This window comes from Lytechinus variegatus, chromosome 15 (assembly GCF_018143015.1).
Source record: "Lytechinus variegatus isolate NC3 chromosome 15, Lvar_3.0, whole genome shotgun sequence".
In the NCBI taxonomy this organism is placed as follows: Eukaryota; Metazoa; Echinodermata; class Echinoidea; order Temnopleuroida; family Toxopneustidae; genus Lytechinus; species Lytechinus variegatus.
This window is the reverse complement of record NC_054754.1, coordinates 675,689-702,500: the sequence shown is the minus strand read 5'-3', so window position 1 is coordinate 702,500 and position 26,812 is coordinate 675,689. Positions and strand designations below refer to the sequence as shown.

Genomic DNA, 26,812 nt, shown 5'->3' with positions numbered 1-26,812 from the left:
AATTTTCATCTACATTGCCCACGACCACCCCCCTTTATTCTTTCTTTTTCCTTCACACAAATCAATTTTTTAAAATAATATTTTATTTTAAATCGTAGTTGTTAAGCAATTGTGCAACAAATTCATAAAGCATTCACCGTGATGATTAAAAACATTTCTCAGGACCGTGACAGGTGCGCTCATTATTCAATTGGCAGGCCATGAGCAATAAAGAACAATACAAATGAAAATACACTGGATATACGTATAAGTCACATTAAAAAGATGAGTTGTAATGATAACAAATGTGAATGATATCTATAAAGATAATTACTTATGAAAATTGTAACAGATTCAATGAATATCTGAAAAAAAAAACATTCAAACTGAATTAGTTTTGGATCCATCTAATTCTGGAAGACTCGGATCCCCAGATCAAGGATTTTGATGCCATGTGCGATTTGTTTCCTGAATGTGGTCGTTGCGAGTGCTAGTGCGGTGATACAGAACTTGGTAGGCACACCATCGCGAAATTAATCAACACTTTCAAAAGATCGATGTAGAGATCAAGACTTTGGAAATTATGGAGTAAAATCGGAATATAAATGTGAATAAATCATTATGCTGTAAGTAAATGAGTTGGACATTATGTCAATCCATTCCTTTGGCTTTGTCATTATCAACGTGATCTTTGAATAATTTTCTCAATTTGCTCGATCTACGGGAGTGTCATCAGAAAAGCATTCAATGAATTCATGTAGTCAATGTAGCCCCGATGTAGCAAAGGCTTTTTTTTTTTTGAAAAAGATAAGTGATAATATCAACTGAAAAGTGAAATTCATAATAATCATAATAATTACATTGCCTAACCCAGTAACCTACGGTACCCCTCTCAACTCACTTTATTTTTTAGCGTATTTACTACCATTTTAAAGACGTAAATAATGTGAGCAATGCGATACGCAAGCGAGGTAAGCATCTTCGCGCTTCCCACAAAAGAGATTGGGCCTCGAGTCGAGGTCGTATTGTATAGCGTAGCGTAGTGAGTGAGTCAAAGAAATCCTGGGAAGAAATCTTGGACGAAATAATCGTCAAGTTTATTTTAGGATCTGAAAAGCAGATTGTGTTATTAAATATGTTCATTTTTTGTAGATCTAGGCCTGTTTTACAGTTGTCGGGGAAGTTCACGGTTGTCGGATTTCCCCTGAAAATTTTCAGGGTTGTCGGCGCCCGACAACCGTGACGCGTGGTAGCGAGAACGTTGTTCGCGCGGGGTTAACAGTTTTTTAATTTCCTCCACTATATTCCTTTTTTTGTGCATTCACAATCACTTTTGAAAACAAGGTTCAAAATCGTCAATTGAATTAGAGCTGATATAGGTACTAGAGACAAGAGAGATGGCTCCTTTTCATTTGAATTTATGAAAAACCAAAAGCTTCGTGCTTCGTGAGGGAGGGGGAAACTCCCCCTCCCTGCACCCACCCCCTGGGGAGCACGCTTCACGCGCTCTGTAAGTGTTGGCACGCTTCACGTGCACTTACCGCCCCCTCCAAAATTAAATCCTGGCTACGCGGTTGGGTCTTCCTTCTCATTCACCTACACGGAGGACGCCAAAACCTGAAACTTTCACCCCCGAGATTTCTACTTTCCTTTTAAATAAAAGATCTAGATCTAAGCCTAGATTGAAGTAGGGTGTCTGAAGCCACACTGAAAAGTGTCAGCATAAAACGGGCTGATTTAGGGGAAAATATGGCACATTTTTTTCGGGAAGTTCAGGCTACTAGAAAAATGTAATCTGAATTTATTATTAACTTGTATTTGGCATGTATGGAAAGAGGAAATTCAGGGGCTTCTTTTGACAGTAAGGACAAGTTTATATGGTCATTTTAAATAAGGATTTAGAGATAAATTGCAAGCCCTTATTTTTGTGTGTGTTGAGATTGCCATTTCCCCATGCGTTTTCTATGGTAAAATGAAATTTCTGTTTTGCACAATTTTTTTCACTTTGTCGCAATTTTTCATTGTGATCTGGTTTCCAAATCTTTATAAAAATCATACCATCAGAAAGAGCATAAAAAATCCTTCTTGACTCTTTATGGACAAGTTTTTGGCATTAATAATAAATTTTTAACAGCTCTCGGAAGCTAAAAAGTCGGAATGTGTGTGTCCATTTCTTAACTACACAGTCTATGGCAGAGAAATGCTGAAAATTGACCTAATTTCATTTTTATTTTTTGCAGCCAATAATTGAATTTTTTTCAAAAATGTTACATTTCTGTCAGTCTGAAGTTCATTTCTCTTCAAATTCACGAAGGAAATGTGATATTTTCTTGAAATAAGAAAAATGATTTTTTTTCTCCAGACACATATTTCTAGCCCTAATCGGATGTACCGGTACATCATGGGATAAATCTTTATTTCTGAGTTCCGACATTTCTATGCTCTCGTTGTTGTTATTTTTGAACAAGATCATGCGTCTGTAACGTTGGCGAAGAACAATAGGAAACAAGATCACGAAGATGGATGGAACATCGAGCAAGTCCCTTCCGTCTTTTCACAATATTTTTCTCAGTTTTTTATGAATTCTTGTTAAAAAATAACGAGAGCGTAGAAATGTCGGAAATGACGTTTTATCCCATGTACATGATTTAGGGCTAGGCCTAGATCTATAAGAAGGAAAGTAGGAATCCCGGGGGTAAAAGTTTCAGGTTTTGGAGTCCTCTGTGTAGGTGAATGAGAAGGAAGACCTGGCTTCATTGAGAGTCACACATTGTACGACTACGAGGTTAGTATGGTGAGACTACCACATATCGACCACCTCTATTGAAACCGACCATCTTGTGTGCGCTAAAATTATTGCGTATTACAAACGATACGCGCTGGAGAGTAGGCGCAGTGTCCATAGAGACGGTAAGAATCGATTTAACAAGAAAAAAGAAGCAACAAAAAGTAAAAATTCAGTAGAATTAGATCTAATCTATACCAGACTGGAAGAAGAAGAAGAAGAAGAAGAAATTGTATTGACCAAACCCAAACCCCGCTGAAAAACCAAGAAATCCGATAGGAAACGTCTTTAGAACAAATATCCGTCGTAAATCGTCGAATCATGTGCGGGAGCTCGCAGTGAAAGTAGTGAGGCGATCATTTAGCATGTTGACGTCATAGAACTGATATGAAAGAATAAAAATATTTCGCCACGGCGACAAGAATCGGCCGTAAACTTAGTGTACCGCGGGTGGTCGGTTTCAAAAGACGGGTGCAAATGAGCAAATGGAAAATCGTCGCATTCTTTTATCGACAATATATACGTGGATTGAATCAGAGTCACCGAGCAAAACATGGGAATCTGATCTGCTCAATGTTCTGCACAAATGAGACGAAAACTGGGTAAAATTGATGAATATTTTCGCAGATACGATGCTTAGAAGATTAGGTGGTCGATAAGGGGTAGTTCCAACCATAAACCTCGTACAGTAGACCGTGTTTGACCCTAGATTTCGAAGTAGTCGGCAAACATTGCTTCATTGCTGAAGTAATATTTGCCAAAACTCCTCGCTACGCACCGGGGCTCTTGCCGGTAAGTAGCAATAGATTAAACAAATATAAATTAGAAATAATAATCATTACAAAAAACAAATTTCGCTTACCTTGGCCTCGAAAGTGACTTCGCTTGTCTCTTCTACGGAAATACAAGGTAGCCTGTTGGTGGCGCTAATAATTTCACAACCTCTATTCAGCTCCTCGGTAATTTTATAACTGTGTCTAAATTCTCTGAACGCGCAATTCTTATGATTAATTTACTAATTATGGGCACCAATAAATGAAATAGGGCTATTCCACGGTTACTCACGTTACATTTGGAGACACCTTGACTCATACTTGGAGCTGCAACTCCATTATTATTGATAGGAACTAAACATCTCCTTATCACAACAAAGTACACAGTCTGACTATCCTTTGTATAGAAACAAAACTTGGGAAATTCTATTATGCTCCTGGCAAATCTTTGGAATGTGTCGGTTACTCACGTTACATGATTTGGACATGCATAAAATGAAAAGTCGACATAAGTGAAAAGTCTCCTCATACAAGGCTTTTATGAAAGTTGATTATATCCATTTCAAAGAAGTATATTAGGGAGACAAATTTTGTATATAATAAAAAAAATAAAGAACACATGGTTTTTACTTGGAGTGCAGATAATATGGTTACTCACGTTACGGTTACTCACGTTACATTTTGTCCATGTATGGTTAACAACACACATGTCATTAAAAATTCAATAATGTGTGTAAAATTCATTGCTAGGAACATCAAAAAGAGATTTTATACCAAAAATTTGAACAATTGGAGCTTTATTAGGGAGTAGGAGGGAAAAGTATGATTTCGCTTACTAATTATGCATAAATTAGCATAATTGCTTAATACCAATTTGCATGAAATAAATTACTGTATAATATTGTAGATTATGTCCAAGACAACCTGCATGCAAATTTTCGGCGTGATCTTGCGGCCAATGGCCGAGATCTCAAGAGGGGCCTGGGAGCCCCCCCCCCTTCCCCCCCCGGGCCATATCAACTCCCAAAATACCCCGGCCTAGATAGAGTTACAGGTAAGAGCATTCAATGTGTTGTTCCAACACTCTTTAAAGTTTGGTTAATCAAAACCAAGTCTTACTAATGCACTCTCGCATTGTGAATACTTCTACTAATATTCAATTTTGTGTGTGATTGTATGACCACTGATATTTTGATGAACAAAGAGTCGCATCAAAGAGATGTACCCTCATTTTGCTTTTAATTAATCAAAAATAACTTCTCAACACACCATGACACTTAAAACTTGACTCCCACAGAAAATGTTACCGAACTGAATAATTTTTACTGGTTACTTACATTACATGATGGTTACTCACGTTACAAAGTTACTCACGTTACAGTTTTTCTTCATCATTTTTATAAAAAAATTGTACTTTTTAATGATTTTGATAGTCATCACTGTGTCAAAGATTGTTTGAAGGAAGAGAATTTAAAATCCCACCAATTAACTGTGAAGAATTTTTCTCTCAGAAAACAAAGTCAGTTTTTTTGGTTACTCACGTTACATCACCTGAGCAGGTTGCAATATTCATTTTTGAATGAGTACTACAAATTCACTTGAAAAGCGGTTGTGTATTTTAAGTAATTTGACTCTTCTAAACTTCAGAAATATATAAAGTGGTATGTTGTTGCATTAACAAAATGGTAATAAGGCATATTTCATTTTTCACTATTTTTCTTATATTTTGGTACACAATGGAAGACACAACTTTTGACCATTTTTTTCCAAAGTATACATATGAAAATAAACTTTTTATTTCTAGTTCCTGAAACTATCATGTATGAAGGACTTAAAGTATTAAAAATTCAAGAAAATATTGAATTTGAATTTTTAAGCTCATGTCGACCAACCTGTGGAATTGCCCCTTACCTTCAAAAACATAATTAAAGATTATTATTGGTGATGATAACACTTATTTGCAATTAATTTAAAAAGATGACTGATAAAAAAAATGAAAATAATGTACGTGCCTGGAAAGAAACCAGCAGTACAAGCTTTAATGAACTTCAATAATACGTATACGGTATACCATAGTCTATACAATGAAAAGATTGGACACTTCACGGACTTTGCGTAATGCCTTGCGTTGATATGCATGTAAAATAGTGTCGGTGCCTATTCTTTCCCTTGTTGTGTCTTTGATATATAAATCGCGCGCCCTCTTCAGGAGAAAATTGACATCCACGCTGATCGATTTCTATCTCCGTGAAATCTTCACTAAATATCAAGAAAATATACATATTTTTAGAAAGAAACTTCAAGTCACGGAAGGATCTAAATGATTCGGTAAGTGTCATAGCAGGATGTAGAATACCAAATCATACATGATGTTTTATGTGGGCAAAAGCCCACTGTATTTTGGAAGTGTCTTGTGTGTCGCATGCATATATGACTGATATTTCTTCGCACGCGAGATGATATGAACCCTTGGGTGATTGAGAGTAAGCCTACGTCAGTAAATGATTTTTACTCTCAAGAAGCCGCCTGGCTATGTGTGCCCAGACAGGTTGTCAGTCCGGATGATCGATTTTAGAAAGTCATTTGGGAAAATTTAAGGCATGAAATTGATGCCCCCAGGGGACATCAACTTTTTTTACCTTGATTCGTGGATCCTCGACCCGACGTTGACCTTGTTTATCATTGGTGAGTTGATATCCATCCGCGCGTGATTTGGTTGATTGCGCAACAAATTAAGTAATTGGGGGCATCAAGTGCAACTTATAACGTTAGCTCTCAAGGTTACATTAGGCGATTAGCAATCAAGGTTAATATACATGTAGCAAGGCTCGACATTAGCGGTGGCCCGAGGCCACCAAAAATTCATCTCGGGCAACCATTATTGAAAAAATGTTAAGTTTTGGTGGCCCGAATCGGGCAACCAATAATTTTCAAAGTAGCGCAATTTTTCTCCCGATTTTGCATGCATTTATCAACTTTCTACAGTTCAACTTGCAAGCCAATTTGTCATGCACCTTTTTTGTTAATCTACACACAAACACACACACACAAAGATTGCATAGTCATGACTGTATGTAGGCCTACCGCTGGCAAACAGTAACTATTCCTCAGCCGGCCGTGCCGGCTGTCTGACTGAGCTTTGCATGCATGAAACCAATGCAGCCAGCTGTGCGCTAGCAGACTATTCAGACTTAGGGAGCTTCGATACGAAATGTTACTGCTAAGAAATCTTCCCCAGAACATTGAAAATCTACGTCAAAGTTTCATTTTACACCAATGAAATGCCCTTCTACAGTCTATATTACTGAAACCTGATTAGTTGCAAGCATTAAAAGGAGGAATTATGACCTCTCTTTTGACTCAAAAAGACCGATTTCCAAATGCATTAATACACATAAAACACATAGGTGAGTACATCACAGTCCCACATGTGCATTTGTATGTATGTTGATATTTCGTTTTTTCGAAGCTGTGTCTCTTCTAGCCAAAAATAAATAGACAGCTTCTTTCTTTCTTGTTCAATGACTTCTTAAACCACTCTCAAGGAAGTTAATAGTTTGGGAAGGTGTTTCATTGATATAAATTGTGAATTTTTCCATCATTTTGTCAAATATAGGGAAGGAATTTTCTCACTGTTTTTTCCAGATAACTTATGCCGTTTTCTTATTTTTTTCTTTCATTTTTTTACAGTGATTAAACCATTTATACCCCTTCCCATTGAATATGCCTGATTAAAGAATGTTTTTACTGAATAATAATTATAATAATAATAATTTTCCCTATTTTTGTAATTTTGTCTTATTCATTTTTCTTACATTTTCTTTTGTTTTTTTTCTCAATTTTTTTCCTGTTCTTTGTTTTTTCTTTCTTCATTTTTTCTTTTGTTTCATTTCACTTATTCATTTTACAATTTTTTTCCTTTTTCAATATACTATTCTAAAAATTATTTTTGTTTATTTCCCCCGTTTGTACATTGTTCTAATTCTGCAGCATATTTTTCTGTGATTTTCTCCTGCTATAATATGCTGGAAAAGAGATAATAATCTGTATTTGGGGCTTGCATAATCTATGTTTTACGATCAAAAAGGAAGAAAGGAAAAATCATTGTTTTGTAAATCTATCTGAGTTTGCTATATGCACTATTTGTTTACTTCACCATTATGAGTGTGTGTCTATATGGAGATTAAAAGTCCACACAACCTGGGAACAATACAATTCTTTTATTCTCTTTCACTCATTTCATATTTACAATGATAGAACAATTCATATATTACCACAAAATAAGTAAAACAGCAAGCGCGATTCACATACAAGATGTACAAAGAATAGTGGTAGTGACTGCAGAATATTTCAGAAGTTTGTTTTATTCATTTAATTAATGTTTTTCTTTATATTTTTCGGGCCACCAAACTTTACTGCTGGGCCACCAAAAAAAATTATTTGAAGGTTTTGGTGGCCCGAACGGGCCACCACCAAAAAAAGTTAATGTGGAGCCTTGCATGTAGCCAACAAGTTTAATTTGATTCGACGATGTTATGAAGGCTTGCGTGGCTAGAAAATATAAAAAGAGGGGAAAATGGGGTTAGTGGAATGTAAACTTCTGAATAAAAGTGCTGAATAACTGGAAAATTTGGGGGCATCAGGTACAAGTAATATAATTAAGAAAGAGACGAGCTATAGCTCTCAAGGTTACATTAGCTATCAAGGTCAATTTTGCCAACAAGGTTAATTTTTGGCTACAAGGTTAATTTTGTTGAAATTTTTAGGGGCATCAAGTACAAGTTGTATAAGAGAGACGAGCTATTGTTCTCAAGGTTACATTAGCTATCAAGGTTAATTTTGCCAACAGGGTTAATTTTGTTGAAATTTTTTTTGGCATCAAGTACAAGTAATATAAGAGAGACGAGCTGCATGTATAGCTCTCAAGGTTACATTAGCTATCAAGGTTTATTTTGCCAACAAGGTTAATTTTGGCTACAAGGTTAATTTTGTTCTTTGTGATAAGCGCTTAGAGACATTCTTTGTGATAAGCGCTATATAAATGTTGTCAATTATTCTTATTGTTAAGGTTAATTTTGTTGAAATTTGTGGGGGCAACAAGTGGGCCTACAAGTTATATAGAGAGATGAGCTATAGTTCTCAAGGTTACATTAGCTATCAAGGTTAATTTTGCCAACAAGGTTAATTTTGTCGAATTTTTTGGGGGCATCAAGTTCAAGTAGGTACATGTATGTGCGAATATGGGCGCATCACAAGCGTTGGTTTTGGCTGCACGGTTTTCGAGTGGGTTTGCTGTAAGTGGCATCGCCTCTGTCTGGGCGGCTCCTCGAAAATGGGGTTTGATGTGCATGAGCACAGAGTTCATGCAATCTCATGCCTTTTTCCAAACAATTGAAGATGTGCACGTTCTGCACATACATGTATAAGTTTCAATATGGATACTCGCCTGTAAAGTGTGGATATCGGAGCTTGAAAGTTCATCATATTTTTGGATGTGCAAATCATCTAAATATTTTGATGGTAAATAGAAGTACGCTCCAATTATGTATCTGAATTTTAAAAAAATATATTTATTGTCAAAAGAAAAGTAAAAATATGAGATTCTATCGACCAGCAGTCCAGATATAAGAGTAAAGAGACGCAAGCTCCCTGGGTTACAGCAGGTCTCTCGGCAGTTGAGCTGCCTGATGCGGTTGGCTGGGAGATGGGAGTGGTCGATAACGAGTCGTTCATGCTGGATTGAACTAGATCTTGAATTGTTTACTCTATATGGTGCCTTTTTCTGAAATTTCTGTCATTATACCGTAAATTATTATTTTGATATTGATTTAAATACATTTTGTCACAAAAACATTCTTTCCTCCCAAGGTTACAGAGTCAAGATGGTTGATTGTTCAATCATGTTTCATCATTTGGAAACTGGATTCTTATCATTCTTTTGGAAGTGGAATATCAATGTTGACTTTTTGAATTAAAATGCAAAATCTATAGGGTTTCTTTTTTTTCTTTTGTAGAAAAAAAAATATTTTGAAACTTTTCAATAATATTTCATTATTTTGAGACTGGATTTACTTTTGAAAGGGGAATATCATAAATGTTGACTTTTTAATTAAAATGCAAAAATTATGTTCATTTTTGTCTCACCTGCGAAGCAAGTGAGACTATAGGCGCCGCTTTTCCGACGGCGACGGCGGCGGCGTCAACATCAAATCTTAACCTGAGGTTAAGTTTTTGAAATGACATCATAACTTAGAAAGTATATGGACCTAGTTAATAAAACTTGGCCATAAGGTTAATCAAGTATTACTGAACATCCTATTAGAGTTTCATGTCACATGACCAAGGTCAAAGGTCATTTAGGGTCAATGAACTTAGACCATGTTGGAGGAATCAACATCGCAATCTTAACCTGAGGTTAAGTTTTTGAAATGTCATCATAACTTAGAAAATATATGGACCTAGTTCATGAAACGTGGACATAAGGTTAATCAAGTATCAATGAACATCCTGCATGAGTTTCACGTCACATGACCAAGGTCAAAGGTCATTTAGGGTCAATGAACTTTGGACGAATTGGGGATATCTGTTGAATTCCCATCATAACTTTGAAAGTTTATGGATCTGATTCATGAAACTTGGACATAATAGTAATCAAGCATCACTGAACATTTTGTGCAAGTTTCAGGTCTCATGATTAAGGTCAAAGGTCATTTAGGGTCAATGAACTTTGGCCGAATCGGGGATATCTGTTGAATTACCATCATAACTTTGAAAGTTTATTGGTCTAGTTCGTTAAACTTGGACATTAGAGTAATCAAGTATCACTGAACATCCTGTGCGTGTTTCAGGTCACATGTCCAAGGTCAAAGGTCAATGAACTTTAGCCGAATTGGGTGTATCTGTTGAATTACCATCATAACTTTGAAAGTTTATGGATCTGATTCATGAAACTTGTACATAAGAGTAATCAAGTATCACTGAACATCCTGTTCCAGTTTCAGGTCACATGATGAAGGTCAAAGGTCATGTAAGGTCAATGAACTTTGGCCATGTTGGGGTTTTTTGTTGAATAACCATCATATCTCTGTAAGTTTATTGGTCTAGTTCATAAAAAGAGGACATAAGAGTAACCATGTATCACTGAACATCTTGTGCGAGTCAGAGTAGTATGCAAAGTCAGCACTGCTGCTATATTGAACCGCGTGATGCAGGTGAGACGGCCAGAGGCATTCCACTTGTTTTCATATTTGTTTATTTTTTGAAATATTTTTTTCAGTTTCTTTTTTTAAATTTTGGTATTGTTTATTTTTTTTGGTCATGTTTCATTATTTGGAGTCTGGATTTGCTTTTGAAGGGAGAATATCTTAAATGTTGATTTTTTTATTAAAATACACAAACTTTAAGTTGTTTATTTTTTTGTTGTAATATTTTTTCACTCTTGTAAGAAAATGCGTGAAAACTCAGAGGAAAGAATATATCATTTCCAAATGTGTCTAAGTCCTGTATTTATTGTTTTTTTTTATTGTTAATTTTACTATTTTTGTAAATTACTTTTCTTTCTTTTTTTCACTAGGGGTGCAGATGGAGGTTGTGTTTTAAACTGGAAAATGGGGATGGGATTGGTACAAGTTTTTGTGCCACTTTTGTTTCTCTTGTGTTTAGTGTTTGTTTGGAGCTTTGATGTCTGTTTGGTTGTTGTTTAGATCTTTGTTATCTTTTTTTCCCTGGTTGTTTTTTGTTTTGCTTTGAAAGAAATAGACCACTCTTTTCCTTTTCTTTTGGCTTCAACTAATAATTTGAATTCATATTATTTTTCTTAAAAAAGAAAGCTCAAACAGGGCCTTTATAATACAGTACATGTATGTATACAAATCTACATGTAAGAAATACATTGAAAATGATAGAATATACTAAAGCTTAATTTTTATCCTTCTTGATACTTTAAATAAATTGCATACAATGCAACATACATATTTTACTCTTACATGTAGTTGCTCATCCCTCCTTCCTGAAAAAATGTAATCAAATGTCCATTGTCTCTATAATCAAAAGCTACAAATTACACATGCATAACAAATTGTTGCAACAATAGAATACCTAAGGAATTGGTGAAACAATCAAATACATCAGAAAAAACACATATTTTACTCTTACATGTAGTTGCTCATCCCTCCTTCCTGAAAAAATGTAATCAAATGTCCATTGTCTCTATAATCAAAAGCTACAAATTACACATGCATAACAAATTGTTGCAACAATAGAATACCTAAGGAATTGGTGAAACAATCAAATACATCAGAAAAAAGCACACTTGTATTAATATTTGGTCATACAATTACAAAGTACAAAAGGAATAATTTTTATACGTAAAAAAAGACTTCAGACTTAAAAAAAGACAATATTTAAGTTGAAAAGAGCTTGTAATTTATATCAGAAAAACAAAGAAATACATTAGAAATAACAAAAACAATACTTAAAACAAATTCATTTAGGAAATTATCTACATGATGCTGTTTTGATGCCAACTAAAATACTAAATTATGTATATTATCTATCATGATCACCTTCATTTGGTAAAAAAAAGAGCCGAGTAATTGTGATTTTGCGTAATTTGCGTAATTAATTAGAAGAAATTATTTTACACATAATTTAAAAAGAAAAATTACAAGATGAAATGATTACACATCAATTGAGCCTTCTTTCACCTTTCCATTGATACCTAAATTACTTCATTGGGATTAAAAACAAAGAAGTTAGAGCCTGTCGAAGACTTGGGTTCAAAATGGTGACAAAAATCGGTTCTGTACTCCATTGACTTTACATTAAGACAATGACCGCAAATTTTGATTAATATGCGCGACTTAAACTGGAATAACTATAATTTCTTAATGAAGATTTGAGTTCTTGGTATCATTTGAAAGGTCTTTTTAATAGCTTTCAAATTTATTCATATTTGATTATTTTCATTTTTTTGTCACATACCTACGATCAAGTACAAGTAATAGAGAGATTATTCTCTAGCTACATGTATCAAGGTTAATTTAGCTAACAAGGTTAATTTGATTCAACGATGTTATGAAGGCTTGCACGGCTAGAAAATAGAAAAAGAGGGGGAAAATGGGGTTAGTGGAATGTAAACTTCTGAACAAACTTGCTGAGTAACTGGAAAATTTGGGGGCATCAAGTACAAGTAATAATAGAGAGTTTATTCTCTAGCTATCAAGGATTACTAGACGGATCACCGCTTTAATCAATTTTGGGAGCATCAAGTGCAAGTAATGTAAGAGGATAGATGATCGGGATGCCCGCTCATCTAGATGCACTTGCTTGCGCATTTGTACTCGCATCTCTATGGGGTGTGCTAGCCGCTAGCGCAAACCAGAACTACTTTCTATTTTTTTAAGTGAGAGAAAAGAAATGTTTACATTTCGGAAACGAAGGATCATCTGGAAATCAAGGAGTACCAAAAGGATAAAACGTTGATGTCCCCTGGGGGCATCAAGTACAAATCAATTGAAGTTTCATCAATTTCTAGTTCCTCTATTCCTCGTTGGTTGTCAAATTTCTTTCAAACTTTCAATATTCTGTTTTTCCTCAGTATTTATGACCAAGATTTAATTCCCCTTTAATAATGCATCTTTATTAACCTAAACATTATTTTGCAGGATTTAAAAGAAATAGAGGATTACATTTAAGAGGAGTCAGGAAAGATGAGTAGCTCTGAGGAAGTATCATGGATTTCATGGTTCTGTGGACTTAGGGGCAATGAATTTTTCTGTGAGGTGAGTCATTAAATCCAAAAGTAAGGGCATTGTCACATGTGAATCATCATTGTAATGATGATTGCAATTCATATATCATCAGACCTTCTACACACTCACTCCAAAACTTTGATTTGAATTCAAATTCCTGAGCGAAGGCGGTATGTGCCCTTGGTGACTTGTCAATCAAAGCACTGCATGGCAAATACAAACTACAATGAGTGCATGACAATTGTATTGTCTATGGAAGTGCTTGAAAGGACACGTAATCTCCGCCCCCAAAAGATGTTTTTGAGTTCAAGCCTTTCACACACTAAATTCGTATTGTAATTGCAATCACTGTGTGAATCTAGATGGAATGGCCCAGAAGTTGTTTTCACTGTTTTAGGGTTGAATAACATGACTAGTCCGTCGAAGTTTATATTTTGCCATGCGTTATGGTTCAGTGAACATTTCTTTTATCATAATGGATCATGTCATGGTGTTAAGTAAAAAAAAGTTTTAAACATGGAATCACTATACACTCAGTAGGAATGACTTTGACTGGCCAAATCCTAATCACATATATAGCTACAATATGTTTGTTTATATAAATAATTTATTGGTTGGATTGCTCAACCGAGCTAGTCGTACAGACTGTTTCACCCTAAGGCTCATCAGGGTGAAACAGTCTGTACGACTAGCTTAGATGAGCAATCCAACCAATAAAGTATTTATACTCAGCTCCTACACAGTCAAGCACTATATCACTACTTACCTGTTTGTATATAAACTTCTCAAAAAAAAAGGTTTGGAAATCTGACTTTGATCGATCATCCCTCCTCGGTTTTAGTGAATATCAATGTGTAATTAATAGCAATAAATAGAGCATTTAATTCTCTTTAAAATGATACCCTACATGTACATGATATGATTATGGTTCACATGGAGGTGCAGTGCAAAAGAATCATGTTCTGTATTGACCCTTCATGACTATTTTAGCTCGTTTTTTTTTAAATCAGACCTCATCCACCACTTATGAATCCTGCTCTTTTCGTAATGGCATAATCATAACAAGCATGGTATCATTTTAAAGAGAATAAGAGGATCTTTTGAATGATATCAAATATGCATTGTTTAAAATTGGGAGATATCCAAACCTTTTTTGCTTGTTTTCCAGCTTTTCAATTCAGACCTCATCCAACACTTTTGAATCCTGCTCTTTTCATAATGGCATGATCATAGAAAGAGAATTAAATTATCTTTCGAATGATGTAGAAAATGCATTGTGTAAAATTGGGAGTTGGGAGAAATTAATGGCCAAACACAGCTTTCCAAACTTTTTTTGAGGGGTTTATATACATGGTCAGGAAGTAAAACATTCAAAAATGCATGTCCTTTTTGAGTTACAGTGTTATAGTGGTAATTAATTGTGCATAACTAATTAATCATTGTAATTTTTTATTCATTCTCTGCTATTTAAAGTCACTTGTGATGGTAGTTATAGATAGATGACAAAAGCTAAATCTCGAGTATTACATCTTGTTAGTTATTCACTGTTGATGTATGAAAATTTGTTCCAAACTGTTGCGTGGAATATCGTGGAATAGCCCTATATTTTTCTTTAAAAAGTATAATAAAATTGCTAACTAGCTTAATAATGGCTCTTCTTCATACTGATAAGATTTGAAGATGTACAGTTTAATAAAAAAACAAGATATCAGATGCTTGAGTGAACCCCAAACTTCAAAAGTTTCTTTCTCCTTAAAATATTAAGCTCTCATTAAGTTTCTTCTGCATTCAAACAAGTACTTGTGTGGGTTATTGATAATCAATTTTGAAAAGTTATGTATCATTTCAAATGTGTGTATTTCAAGCTCAATACAAATCACAAAATTCATCGTTGGTTTTGGGGTGGCTGATGTCGATGGTCACGTATTGTTTGTGGCTACTTTAAAGTCATTTCTTTTCTTTTTCTTGATTCTAGGTGGATGAAGATTATATCCAAGACAAATTCAATTTAACAGGTCTCAATGAACAGGTTCCTCATTATAGACAAGCATTAGACATGATCTTAGACTTAGAACCAGGTAAGAAGATATCATACATGGCTGTTTCATCTATACTCACTTCTTTCAAGCTATGTTCTCATTTAATCCTATTTGTTTATAATCAAGCATTAATAGTATACAAGGCATGAGTGCGATGGTGCGAGATTTCGCATGAGGTGAAAGAAAGATGAATAGAGCGTCTCTTTCTTTCACCGAATGCACCATTGCACAAATAAGAATATTCTCTATTTGTGTTATACAACGCCTTGGAATTTAGCGAAAATATGAAGAAAAAAGAAGTTTTTCCCTGCAGTAATCTATGAAAAGTGAGCAAAAAATTGAAAGTGAAAAGTAAAATCCCACAAGCGCACATGACCTTGGGCAGCATTGCGCATATTGCCAGCAGGTTTATACGCGTATTGCTCATTTTACAGAGTGCAATGAATTAAATCGTTTTGTGACGTCCTAAAGCCGTGCAACGGAATATTTTGGATGGTACGTCTTGCGTGCAATGGTACGAATGTGTGACATTCAGCCTCCCATTTGCTCGCGTACTACAAGCTAAGTAGGCATTGTACAATACCCATAACTACCTGTCACAGGCCCAGTGCAAAAGCAAAGGACAAAAATACTCTAGAGAAAAGATAATTGCCTATGTACTGTTTACACAACAAATCACGAAAAAGAAAATGGATTGGAATTACAAATCAAATGAAATATCTTTAATTATAATTAAATTCAGCAAGTTCACATCTGTGAGTAATATGGCATAGCATCAAAGAATAAATTCATAATGAAAGTTCAATTCGAATAACATAAAGTCCTTAGCTGTCATTTCGTTGGGCCCATCGAAGAAAACTGAGGAGTGTATCGCGATCAGTGGAGAATCCAAACGTCAATGACTCATCACTATGAGGTCACATTGGAGGGGGATTCCCGAGACTTCTGTCCCATCCGGAGTTCCTGTAAGCACCCTCAGTACTCACTGTTGATACGGCTCTGCCTTTAGAATCTCGGTACTAAAAACCCTACAATAAATAGTAAACATGGAACCACACTTCTAATACATTGATCTAATCACGCAATTGATTCATAAATTAACTTTGCATAATTAGTTGTCAATAAGTGTCCATGTTTGATTGATGGAAATTCATTTCAAAATTATCCATAAAATAATCTTTCAAAATACGTTCAATCTTACAAATACATTACAAATTAGTTATGCCAATCCCTTATAGAATAAACTTCATAATTGTCAAACATGCAACCATGTTCAGGTATAGTATGTAAACAAACCCATTAAATGGACGTAATGTCAAAAATCTTTTAAATTGTTTTAATTTGCAAATTGAACATTAAATAAGTTTCATATAATCTGCAATTAAGTTAACACCATATTTCGTGCAAATTTCCGTCTTAGTTTTAAAGATTATTAAAATATCCTTGTAGGAAGTAATTTTGACTTACCACGTATGTGGGTTAAGAAATACATCATAGAAATCATCTAAAACTCCTTCCTGACATAGCAGCATAAAATATGATTAGCTCGTTGATAAAACAAATCCATATTATGTGTCTGCTAAAATTGTAGCAAAATGAAGAAAGCGATGAAGTTGATATTGCCCCTAAGGCAAAAACAAATCGAGATAAATCATGTCAGCTCCATCCAAACCAATAAAACGTAATGACCAAAATTAATAGGCCTACAGTACACGACGCCTTCGGATCGGGTTTTAGGGCATAGTTCATTTGCCTAACAAAAGTTTTACGAGTAAATTGCATATATGTATGCGCTTCGCCTAGACGTGATGTCCAGTCTTTAAGAAAAGCTCTAAATTAGTAAGATTCATACACTTAACCTTGACACTACCCAAAACGCCCTTTTCACAATGTCCGTCCCAAAGCGCTCACAACAAATACAGAATGAGACATAAAATGAAGGCAGTTGTCTAGAACAAAAATGTTTGAGGGAGATGATTCAATTGTTGGGATTATGTTAATGTGAGAGGGAGCTTGTCCCATTCCATTGAGGATGCAACAGTGAAAGTTCTATTTCTGGTCTGTTTTTGTTTCACCTGCATAGCAGAGTGAGACTATAGACGCCGCTTTTCCGACGGCGGCGGCGTCAACATAAAATCTTAACCTGAGGTTAAGTTTTTGAAATTACATCATAACTTAGAAAGAATATGGACCTAGTTCATGAAACTTGGCTATAAGGTTAATCAAGTATTACTGAACATCCTATCAGAGTTTCATGTCACATGACCAAGGTCAAAGGTCATGTAGGGTCAATGAACTTAGACCATGTTGGGGGAATCAACATCAAAATCTTAACCTGAGGTTAAGTTTTTGAAATGTCATCAAAACTTGGAAAATATATGGACCTAGTTCATTAAACTTGGACATACATGTAAGGTCAATCAAGCATCACCAAGCATCCTGCATGAGTTTCATGTCACATGACCAATGTCAAAGGTTATTTAGGGTCAATGAACCTTTGCCGATTTGGGGGTATCTGTTGAAATACAATTAAAACTTTAAAAGTTTTTGAATCTGATTCATGAAACTTGGACATAATAGTAATCAAGTATCGCTGAACATCCTGTGCAAGTTTCAGGTCACATGATCAAGGTCAAAGGTCATTTAGGGTCAATGAACTTTGGCCGAATGGGGTATTTGTTGAATTACCATCACAACTTTGAAAGTATTTTGGTCTAGTTCATAAAACTTGGACATAAGAGTAATCAAGTATCTGAACATCCTGTGCGCATTTTAGGTCACATGACCAACGTCAAAGGTCAATGAACTTTGGCCATAATGGGGATTTCCGTTGAATTACCATCATAACTTTGCAAGTTTATTGATCTGACTTTTGAAACTTGGACATAAGAGTAATCAAGTATCACTGAATATCCTGTGAAAGTTTCAGGTCACATGATTAAAGTCAAAGGTCATGTGAGGTTAATGAATTTTGGCCACATTGGGGGTATTTGTTGAATTACTATCCTATCTCTGTAGGTGTATTGGTCTAGTTCATAAAACGTGGAAATAAGAGTAACCAAGTATCACTGAGCATCTTGTGCGAGTTATAGTAGTTTTCAAAGTCAGCAATGCTGCTATTTTGAATCTCGTGATGCAGGTGAAACGGCAAGAGGCATTCCACTTGTTGTTTAATTAGATTCGGGACCTTCTTGATATCAAGAATTGTCTTTTGTTATTCAAAAATTTAATTTTTGATATCATGAAATAATTTATTTGTTTGATGTTAGCAAAATTAGATCAAATGAGAAAATTGTCTGCCATACATGTACATATGTCAGAAACTACTGAAAAAAAATGAATGTTCTCAAAATTGAATTTTTGACCACTTTCATGGTGTCGAGTTGACTGAAACTTTGAGCAAAATGATCAACGGTTGTTTCAGTTTATGTTGCAATACTACGAAAGTCTAGATGTAGAACTACAATATTGATCATAAACAGTGCATCAGAGTCAAGGAAGAGGTGAATATTCTTCATTTTCTTGATACTTTCCAAGTATCAAAACAATTTCAATGAAATTTTAGAAACTTTTGGTGAAGGTTCCCCCACCCTCACTGGTTAACAGTAGGCCTATAAAATGCCTGTTGGTCTTTGTCTTGAGGTAAACACATTTTTTTGCATGCATATGATATTGTTTTGCCATGATAACAGTATTTTATGGCAAAAATTATGTAAAAAGTTTGTGATTTGAAGTACTTCCTCGGTTTTCAACCATTTCTCATGAAATTTGGCTCACACATTGGTCTTTTGTTAAAGATGAGCAAGACTTTTGCATGTGTCGGAAATAGTGTTGCCATGGTTGTTAGATAATGTGGCAAGAATTAGCAAAAAACTATCTTTGTACAGACTCCTTTGTCACTTTGTCAGGTTTGAGCTAAGGAGTGCAAGACACATATTTTGCTTTTGTTTGAAATATTGTGGCCAGTAACTGGATATTGTGGTCCGAAATCCAGGAAAACTCATTGCAGATCAAAATACATGTACTTCCCCAGTTTTTGGCCAGTGCTCATGAAAGTTGGTGCCAACATTGTTCTTTGGGTGAAGACGTGCAGTTCCCGTTTCCACATGTGTTTGTAATTGTGTTGCCATGGTAACAGCATGTTGCCAAAAACCTAGCAAAACTACTTCCCCAGTTGTTTGTCTTGCGTGCATAGCAGAGCAAGACTAATATTAAAGAGCCACTTTTCCGACTCCATGTTGGGGGAATCAACATCAAAATCTGTACCCAAGGTTTAAATTTTTGAAATGTCATAACTATTTTTTTATGGATCTAGTTCATAATGAAACTCGGACATAAGAGTAATGAAGTATCACTGAACATCCTGTGTGAGTTTTAGGTCACATATCTAAGGTCAAAGGTCATTTAGGGTCAATGAACTTAGATTATTTTGGGGAATCAAAACAAAATCTTATAAACCAAGGATAAGTTTTTTAATTGCCTTATCTTTTAAAGTATAGGGATCTAGTTCACAAAACTTGGACATAAGAGGAATTAACTATCAGTACATCCTGTGTGATTTTGAGGTCACATGACCAAAGTCATTGATTTTTGGTCCTGTTGGGGGTATTTGTTGAATTGCCATCATAAACTTAAAAGTACATGTATATGGATCTAGTTTGTGAAATGTGGACATAAGGGTAAGTAAGTATCACTGATCATTTTGCAATAGTTTTCGGCCACTTGATCAAGGTCAAATGTAATTTAGGGTTGATGAACTAGTATTTTATTTTCCTATGAATGGTGTTCTATGTGAATAATAGTTGTTTTCAAAATCAGCACTGGTGCTATATTGAATCACATAATACAGGCAGGACTGCCAGAGGCGTTCCATTTGTATACCATATTGCATTTGAAATTTGGTACAAACGTTAATTTGGGGAAAGACTTGCAAGATTCGGAGGATACTATGGATTTGGCCTTGTTGCACCGTTGCAGAGATTTCCTTGTGAGCGCTGTATCAGCTGCATTTCTTCTCTGATCGTCTTCAAATTTGGCATGAAGTTTGAGTATGTTATAGCGAAGGAGCCTATCGATTTTGGTGTGGGCGGAGGTCACATGGTAAGGTTAAAGGTCATTTTCAGGTCAACGTTAAAGTTTACATGCAAGACTCTCTTATGACACCTTACTCCGCAACTGTACATGTAAGTCGCTTTTCAACCAAACTTGAAAGGTAGATGGATTTGGGGTACCTGCATGTTATGGTGCAGTCAGAGGTAACATGGTAAGGTCAAAGGTCATTTTCAGGTCAACGGTAAAGTTTACATGCAAGACTTTCTTATGACACCTAACTCTGCAACCGTAAGTCACTTTTCAACCAAACTTGGATGGTAGATGTACTTGGGGAACCTGCATGTTATCCTGCAGTCGGAGGTCACATGGTAAGCTCAAAGGTCATTTTCAGGTCAACGTTGAAGTTAACTCTATTTCTCCGCAACCATAAGTCACTTTTCAACCACACTTTGATTGTAGATGGACTTGGGGGACCTGCATGCTAGGGTCATTGTCGCCATGATAATTGTATTTTTTTGTAAAATTTCTGTGTGAGCTCTCCACGTATATATCGCAATGACGGATGATGCGGTGGGTTCACTGTTTTAGATTTCTGTAATTTAGCAAACGATTCACATATTCTTTCTTTGCAAACATCCCACAAATGTTGCAACTTACTGAGTGGAGGGGGGGGGGGGCTGGCAACTGGCAACTCGGTGAAAGAAGATAAGAAAATGGACAAGATGATTGAACCAAGAGAAGGAAGAGTAAAACTGGTGAAGCACTCTTGACCTGTGTATTGTTTTAAATCTATTTTGATTCTTTGTTTCAGATGATGAAATGGAAGAGAATCCAAATCAGAATGACTTGATTGAACAAGCAGCTGAAATGTTATATGGGTTAATACATGCAAGGTTCATCATGACAAATAGAGGCATTGCACTTATGGTAAGACTTTGTTAACTCATTCTCTACTCTCAACCTACAAGGCATGTGACTTGTTCTTTTGTTTTTTATTATATGAAATTTGGTCTATTCAACATTTTTCTACTACGAACTAAAACAATTGGATTGACAACTGATTACATGCATTAGTTATCTATTGCTGCAGCTTATTTCATCATAATGGAGACACATCATTTACACATGTATGAAATAATGAAACATTTATGATTTCATGTAATTAACATAAGAAAAAGGAAAGTGGGGATGTTTCATCATCAGCCAACCCAATAAATATTCGTGATGATGTGCATAACTGTTTTCACAAAATATTGATAAATTTTGAAATTCAATAATTTTGTTATTTGTTGTCCGATTTAGATGAAATTTGCAGCATTTTGCTCTGTGAATTTCACTCTATTTATTTAGATATGAATACTTTCAGCCCGGACCTTCCCTTTAATGATAATAATACTCTAAAATCAGATGGTGAAGGCGAATGAAGCATATATAGGTTTAGACATTTGTTAAAACCATCCATATCTTTCAATTAAGAATATTGAAACTACCACAGTCCTATTAAGAATTCTTGTGAAAGTTGTAATCTCTCTGTGTCTGCTCATGCAAGTGTTATCTGCAGAGTGTCTTTAATCATGGCAAATCTCGGTTAGAATATGCTCTTTTCTAGAAAAAGAGAGTTTGTAATGAAGTCTATTTTGGTCAAAAACTTTATAATGGGAAAAAGATATAATATTGGCCTCCACATGCGTCTTTTTCATTAGAAAGAAAAATTGTCTTTTTTATTATAAAGCAGATCTACACTTTTAAATTAGGTTGTATTTCTGTTACATTGCACTGTAGCTTCTTTAAAGTGTTTGGATTTTGATGAAGGAAAAGAATATTTTTCTCATTAAAGTTGAGATACAAAGTATTATCACCTACATGTATCTGATGATACTAGGCAGAGTATTACTCTATTTCATGTACAAGCAGTCGAAAGAGATAAAACAATAATAATGAAGCTTATATTAGAGCAAAATACAAAGGCAAAATTGCATGTCTCTTACAAAATAGACTTACAAACTCATCAAAAGGAGAGCACTTGGGTTCCTAATTGTCTACAAAATGCTAAATAAATGTGTTTTCAAACTGTTTCTGAACTTTTCATGTATTCATATTTTTAAGATTTTCTGGCAGATTATTCCATGAAACAGCAGCTGCATATGGAAATGATCTTTTCCCCATATGACTTTGTCACTGTATTGTGTGGGACTTGTACTACGAGTTTTTTTTTACTATATAAGTGAAGTATTCTTTCTGGTTTAAATGGTATTAGCAACTAATTGAGATACAATGAAGCAAACTGATGATAGCACTAGGTGGTGCTTCACCAGCCAAGTTAGCTCTATCTCAAGATTTTAGCTCAATCGGCCCTCTTAATGATTAATCTTGAGATTCAAGAAACCCTGTCTCCAACATCGCAAGAAGAGCGATTCCTGCTCGAGCAAAATATTCAAAGTTGATTGTGTAGGCCTATTTGTTTGAAAGGAATGTGTTTACTGTTAATATTTATTTTGTTTTTATTTTCAGCTTGAAAAATACCAACAAGGTGATTTTGGGCACTGTCCAAGAGTATATTGTGAAAATCAACTTGTTCTACCAATAGGTAAGAAAGCTCATTTCTGCTTTGTTATAAAGTTTATTATTCGATATCATACAGCAGATTTGCTCATGGTTGAATGATTTATGTCCGAAAAAATTGTATCTCGCTATATTTCGATTTGGAAATGATTGTTAACATTAGGGTAATGCAGAGTGAGACTATCGGTGCCTCATTTCTGGCGGTAACACCAAATCTTAACCGAAGGTTAATTTTTTTAAATGACAGCATAACTTAGGAAGTATATGGAACTAGTTCATGAAACTTGCCATTAGGTTTGATAGTCAAGTATTACTGAACATCCTGCCTGTTTCAGGTCACATGACCAAGGTCAAAGGTCATTAAGGGTCAATGAACTTAGACCATGTTGGGGAATCAAAATCTTAACCTAAGGTTAAGTTTTTGAAATGTCATCACTTAAAAAAATATATGGACCTAGTTCATGAAACTTGCACATAAGATTAATCAAGTATTTCCTGATATCCTGCCTAAGTTTCAAGTCACATGACCAAGGTCAGAGGTCATATAGGGTCAATGAAATTTGGCTAAGTTCTGGGTATCTGTTGAATTACCATCATAACTTTGAAAGTTTATGGATCTGATTCATGAAACTTGGACATAAGAGTAATCCAGTATCACTGAACATCCTGTGTGAATTTAAGGTCACATGACCAAGGTCTAAGGTCAATGAAATTTGACCATGTTGGGAGTATCTTTTGATTTACCATTATAACCTTAGGTTGAATATTTAACCATACATGTTAGTTAAATGTCAGTTATTGTCAATGAACGTAGTATTGTATGAATGGTGTTTTTTGTGAATTATTTCATAGTAGCTTTCACAGCTTGCACTGCTGCTGTATTGAATCGTGCGATGCAGGTGAGACTGCCAAACGCGCTACACTTGTTTGTTCTTTGATTTATCATGGATTTACACAAAAGATGATTCTGAATCTACATGTAAGCCTTAATGAAAGAAAGATTTATTTCTGTTTAAAGTAATCTTTTCTTCATATTACCTCTCCAAAGAAATTTACAATACTGTGTGGCGCTTATGAAATTATGACTTACATGTACATGTATGTATCAAAATTATGACTTATGAGCTTCTAGATGGCTTCTTATGAGTCCTTGATGGACTCTTTTTTTTCATCATTTTTCAGCATTGCATTTACAGCTACATGTATTTTTCACCGCTTGAACATATTTGGTTGATTTTTTATGACTTATACCCCTTTCATATTGAGCTTTTCCCTGACAAACTTCTGCCGGCGAAGGGGAAAGTGTCCAGTATGAAAGGTACACCAGAGAAGTTCACCGGCGAACTTCTCCACCTCTAGAGATGCGCTTTTTTTCCTCCCCGAAATCCCCTGAACTGAGATGCTAGCTAGCTATTATTTCCGCGGCTAAATTTAGAAGGCCACGCTTTATGAGCTATTCAATTATTCCATAGTTAAATGCGCTCTAACATACAGTTTGTTTTTTCCACTAACAAAATCTATTATAAAAGCATTGGTTTACATGCTAAAAATGTGCTTAAAATATAAAAATACTCTGAATCTTCTTTTGTTTTGCTTCTAATATTTCTAGAATATATTTAAATTTTGTTGAAACCTTTTTTTAATCGGTAAGAAGCTTCTTGTTTCTAATTTTCTTTTCATTCGTTCTAATTCTGCATGGATATGCAAAGTAAGCTGATCAGCAACTGCTTCTGAGAAGTTTATAACATCTGTCATCTCCAAAAATTCACTGATAAATCAATAAGGTATATGCAATTAATAAAGAAAGAGTAAAAAAAACGTGACACCGGGTGTGCACTAACTTCACCCCTCTCTCCCGAGCAAATCACCCGTTGACTTTCGCCGGGGAAGAGATGTCAGTGCGAAAGGGTACATTTTTTCTGTCGGAGAAGTTTGCCGGGAAAAATAAAGAGGCCAGTCTGAAAGATCTATTAATGGAAGCGTGGTTAATGTTATGATTCAAACCAATTGAATTTGGTCACCAGTTTGGTTGAGTCTGAGTAAAGATTGCTTTTGTGAAATGGTTTCAATGAGAATGTGAAAATATTCAATCAAAAACACTATTGTCATAAGCTACTTAAATGATTGCTTCCGATTGACTTAGAGCAACTTTGTCAGTGGAAAATCAGTGACAAGAATGTTTGATGAAATACTGCCCATGTCATATCTTCTTTAGGCTTGTCTGATGTCCCTGGTGAGGCCATGGTCAAGCTCTACTGCCCGAAATGCCAAGACGTTTACACCCCAAAATCATCCCGGCACCACCACACCGATGGTGCCTACTTCGGTACTGGTTTCCCGCATATGTTCTTCATGGTGCACCCGGACTATCGTCCCAAACGTCCACCAAACCAGTTTGTACCAAGGTGAGTAGTTGTTTTGTTTTCATAGCTTTGTGTGAGGTCTGCTCTTCAAGTTCAATTGCTATCAAAACTAAGTCTGAGTTGGTCATGCCTGTAAACAGAGATGCCAACCAGTACGATTTTATCGTATTTAGTACGATAAAACAAGTAAAATACGACAGTACGATTTTGGCCATCAAAAATACGATTTCCCGACTTTCTGTCATAGTCTTGTTTTTGTCCCATATATGTGTGTTGTGTATGTATGCGCCCGCCCGTGAGTGAGCAGTGAAGCCATATCATACATGTAATTTAAATATCTGAAAAGCCAAAATCAAGTAACTTTCAAATTTACGATAAGCACAGTTTCAAATTGCCAAGTGCGTGTTTTTTTTGCATACATTTGTAATTCCGAAGGTTCGTAATTCCGAAGGTTCGTCAATCCGAAAACGAAATAAGGTTCGTAATTCCGAAGGTTCGTCAATCCGAAAACGAAATAAGGTTCGTAATTCCGATGGTTCGTCAATCCGAAAACGAAATAAGGTTCGTAATTCCGAAGGTTCGTTAATCCGAAAACGAAATAAGGTTCGTTAATCCGAAAATTGAATAAGGTTCGTATTTCCGAAAATGAAAATTATTCATTTTGGTAACAAACACGGAAAATGATAATAATAGCTGGGAGAACAGTTTTCAGAACTGAAGTGGCTTCCCTGGGTAAATAATATATTTTTCATCATTTTAGGCCTACATGAAATTTTCAAAAATTTGAGCACGTGATTCGCTGGCAACATCTCACAGGGATGCCCTTTTAATAGTAATTGACAAAAATAGGCGAATTTTACATTTTCCCAAAAACCAATTGCTCGCTACGCTCGCAGAAATGAAACGTAATATATAACTTACCAATCAGAGATCACTTATTTTTTTTTGCTCAACTTAATTACTACAAAACACACAACCTCTTCACACAGATGATAATCTTATGGCGAAAATATCCGTTTGCACCAAAATGCCCCTATTGGCCCCTTTTTTGGCTCCCCCCAAAAGGAAAATACGTTCCGCCGCCACTGGTTGAAACACGCATCGTCTTCATGGCTAACTGCAGAAAGTTCTTAAAATGTCCCCTTTAGATCAGGTCAGAGCTTATATTTAAAATTTCTGTTCGTGCTTCTTGCTCGCAGTTATTATCTAGTTACATAGGCATCTCGTTTTGAAGATCACAAACATATTGCCCATCATATTAAAAAAAATATAGCTCGCGCTCGCATTATTTAAAAAGGGTTTATCATGTTATTACATATTTACTTTATTTTATAAGTACAAAGCTAATTATTGACTGTTAGGACTACCCTTTCAAAAAACAAACAAAAATCAACTTTAAGCTGCCGATCGAGGAAAATATGGCCGAAAAAAAAATTGCCCCCCATTTGACAAAAGTTGGATCCGCCGGGAGGGAGGCAGGGGGCACTTGCACCCCAAAAATGAAATA

General features: G+C 35.4%; 1 protein-coding gene across 2 annotated transcripts in view; it reads left to right on the top strand.

Moving 5' to 3' along the window:
- LOC121428621 (casein kinase II subunit beta) overlaps positions 1-26,812 on the top strand; it is a 42,562-nt gene that overhangs the window by 3,072 nt on the left and 12,678 nt on the right. For both annotated transcript variants that reach the window (XM_041625386.1, XM_041625387.1), the window contains exons 2-6: positions 13,203-13,319; positions 15,265-15,367; positions 21,192-21,307; positions 22,892-22,967; positions 25,158-25,347. In XM_041625386.1, the coding sequence (XP_041481320.1) occupies positions 13,248-13,319; positions 15,265-15,367; positions 21,192-21,307; positions 22,892-22,967; positions 25,158-25,347 (557 nt within the window). In that variant the 5' untranslated portion in view covers positions 13,203-13,247. The remainder of the gene's footprint in view (positions 1-13,202; positions 13,320-15,264; positions 15,368-21,191; positions 21,308-22,891; positions 22,968-25,157; positions 25,348-26,812) is intronic.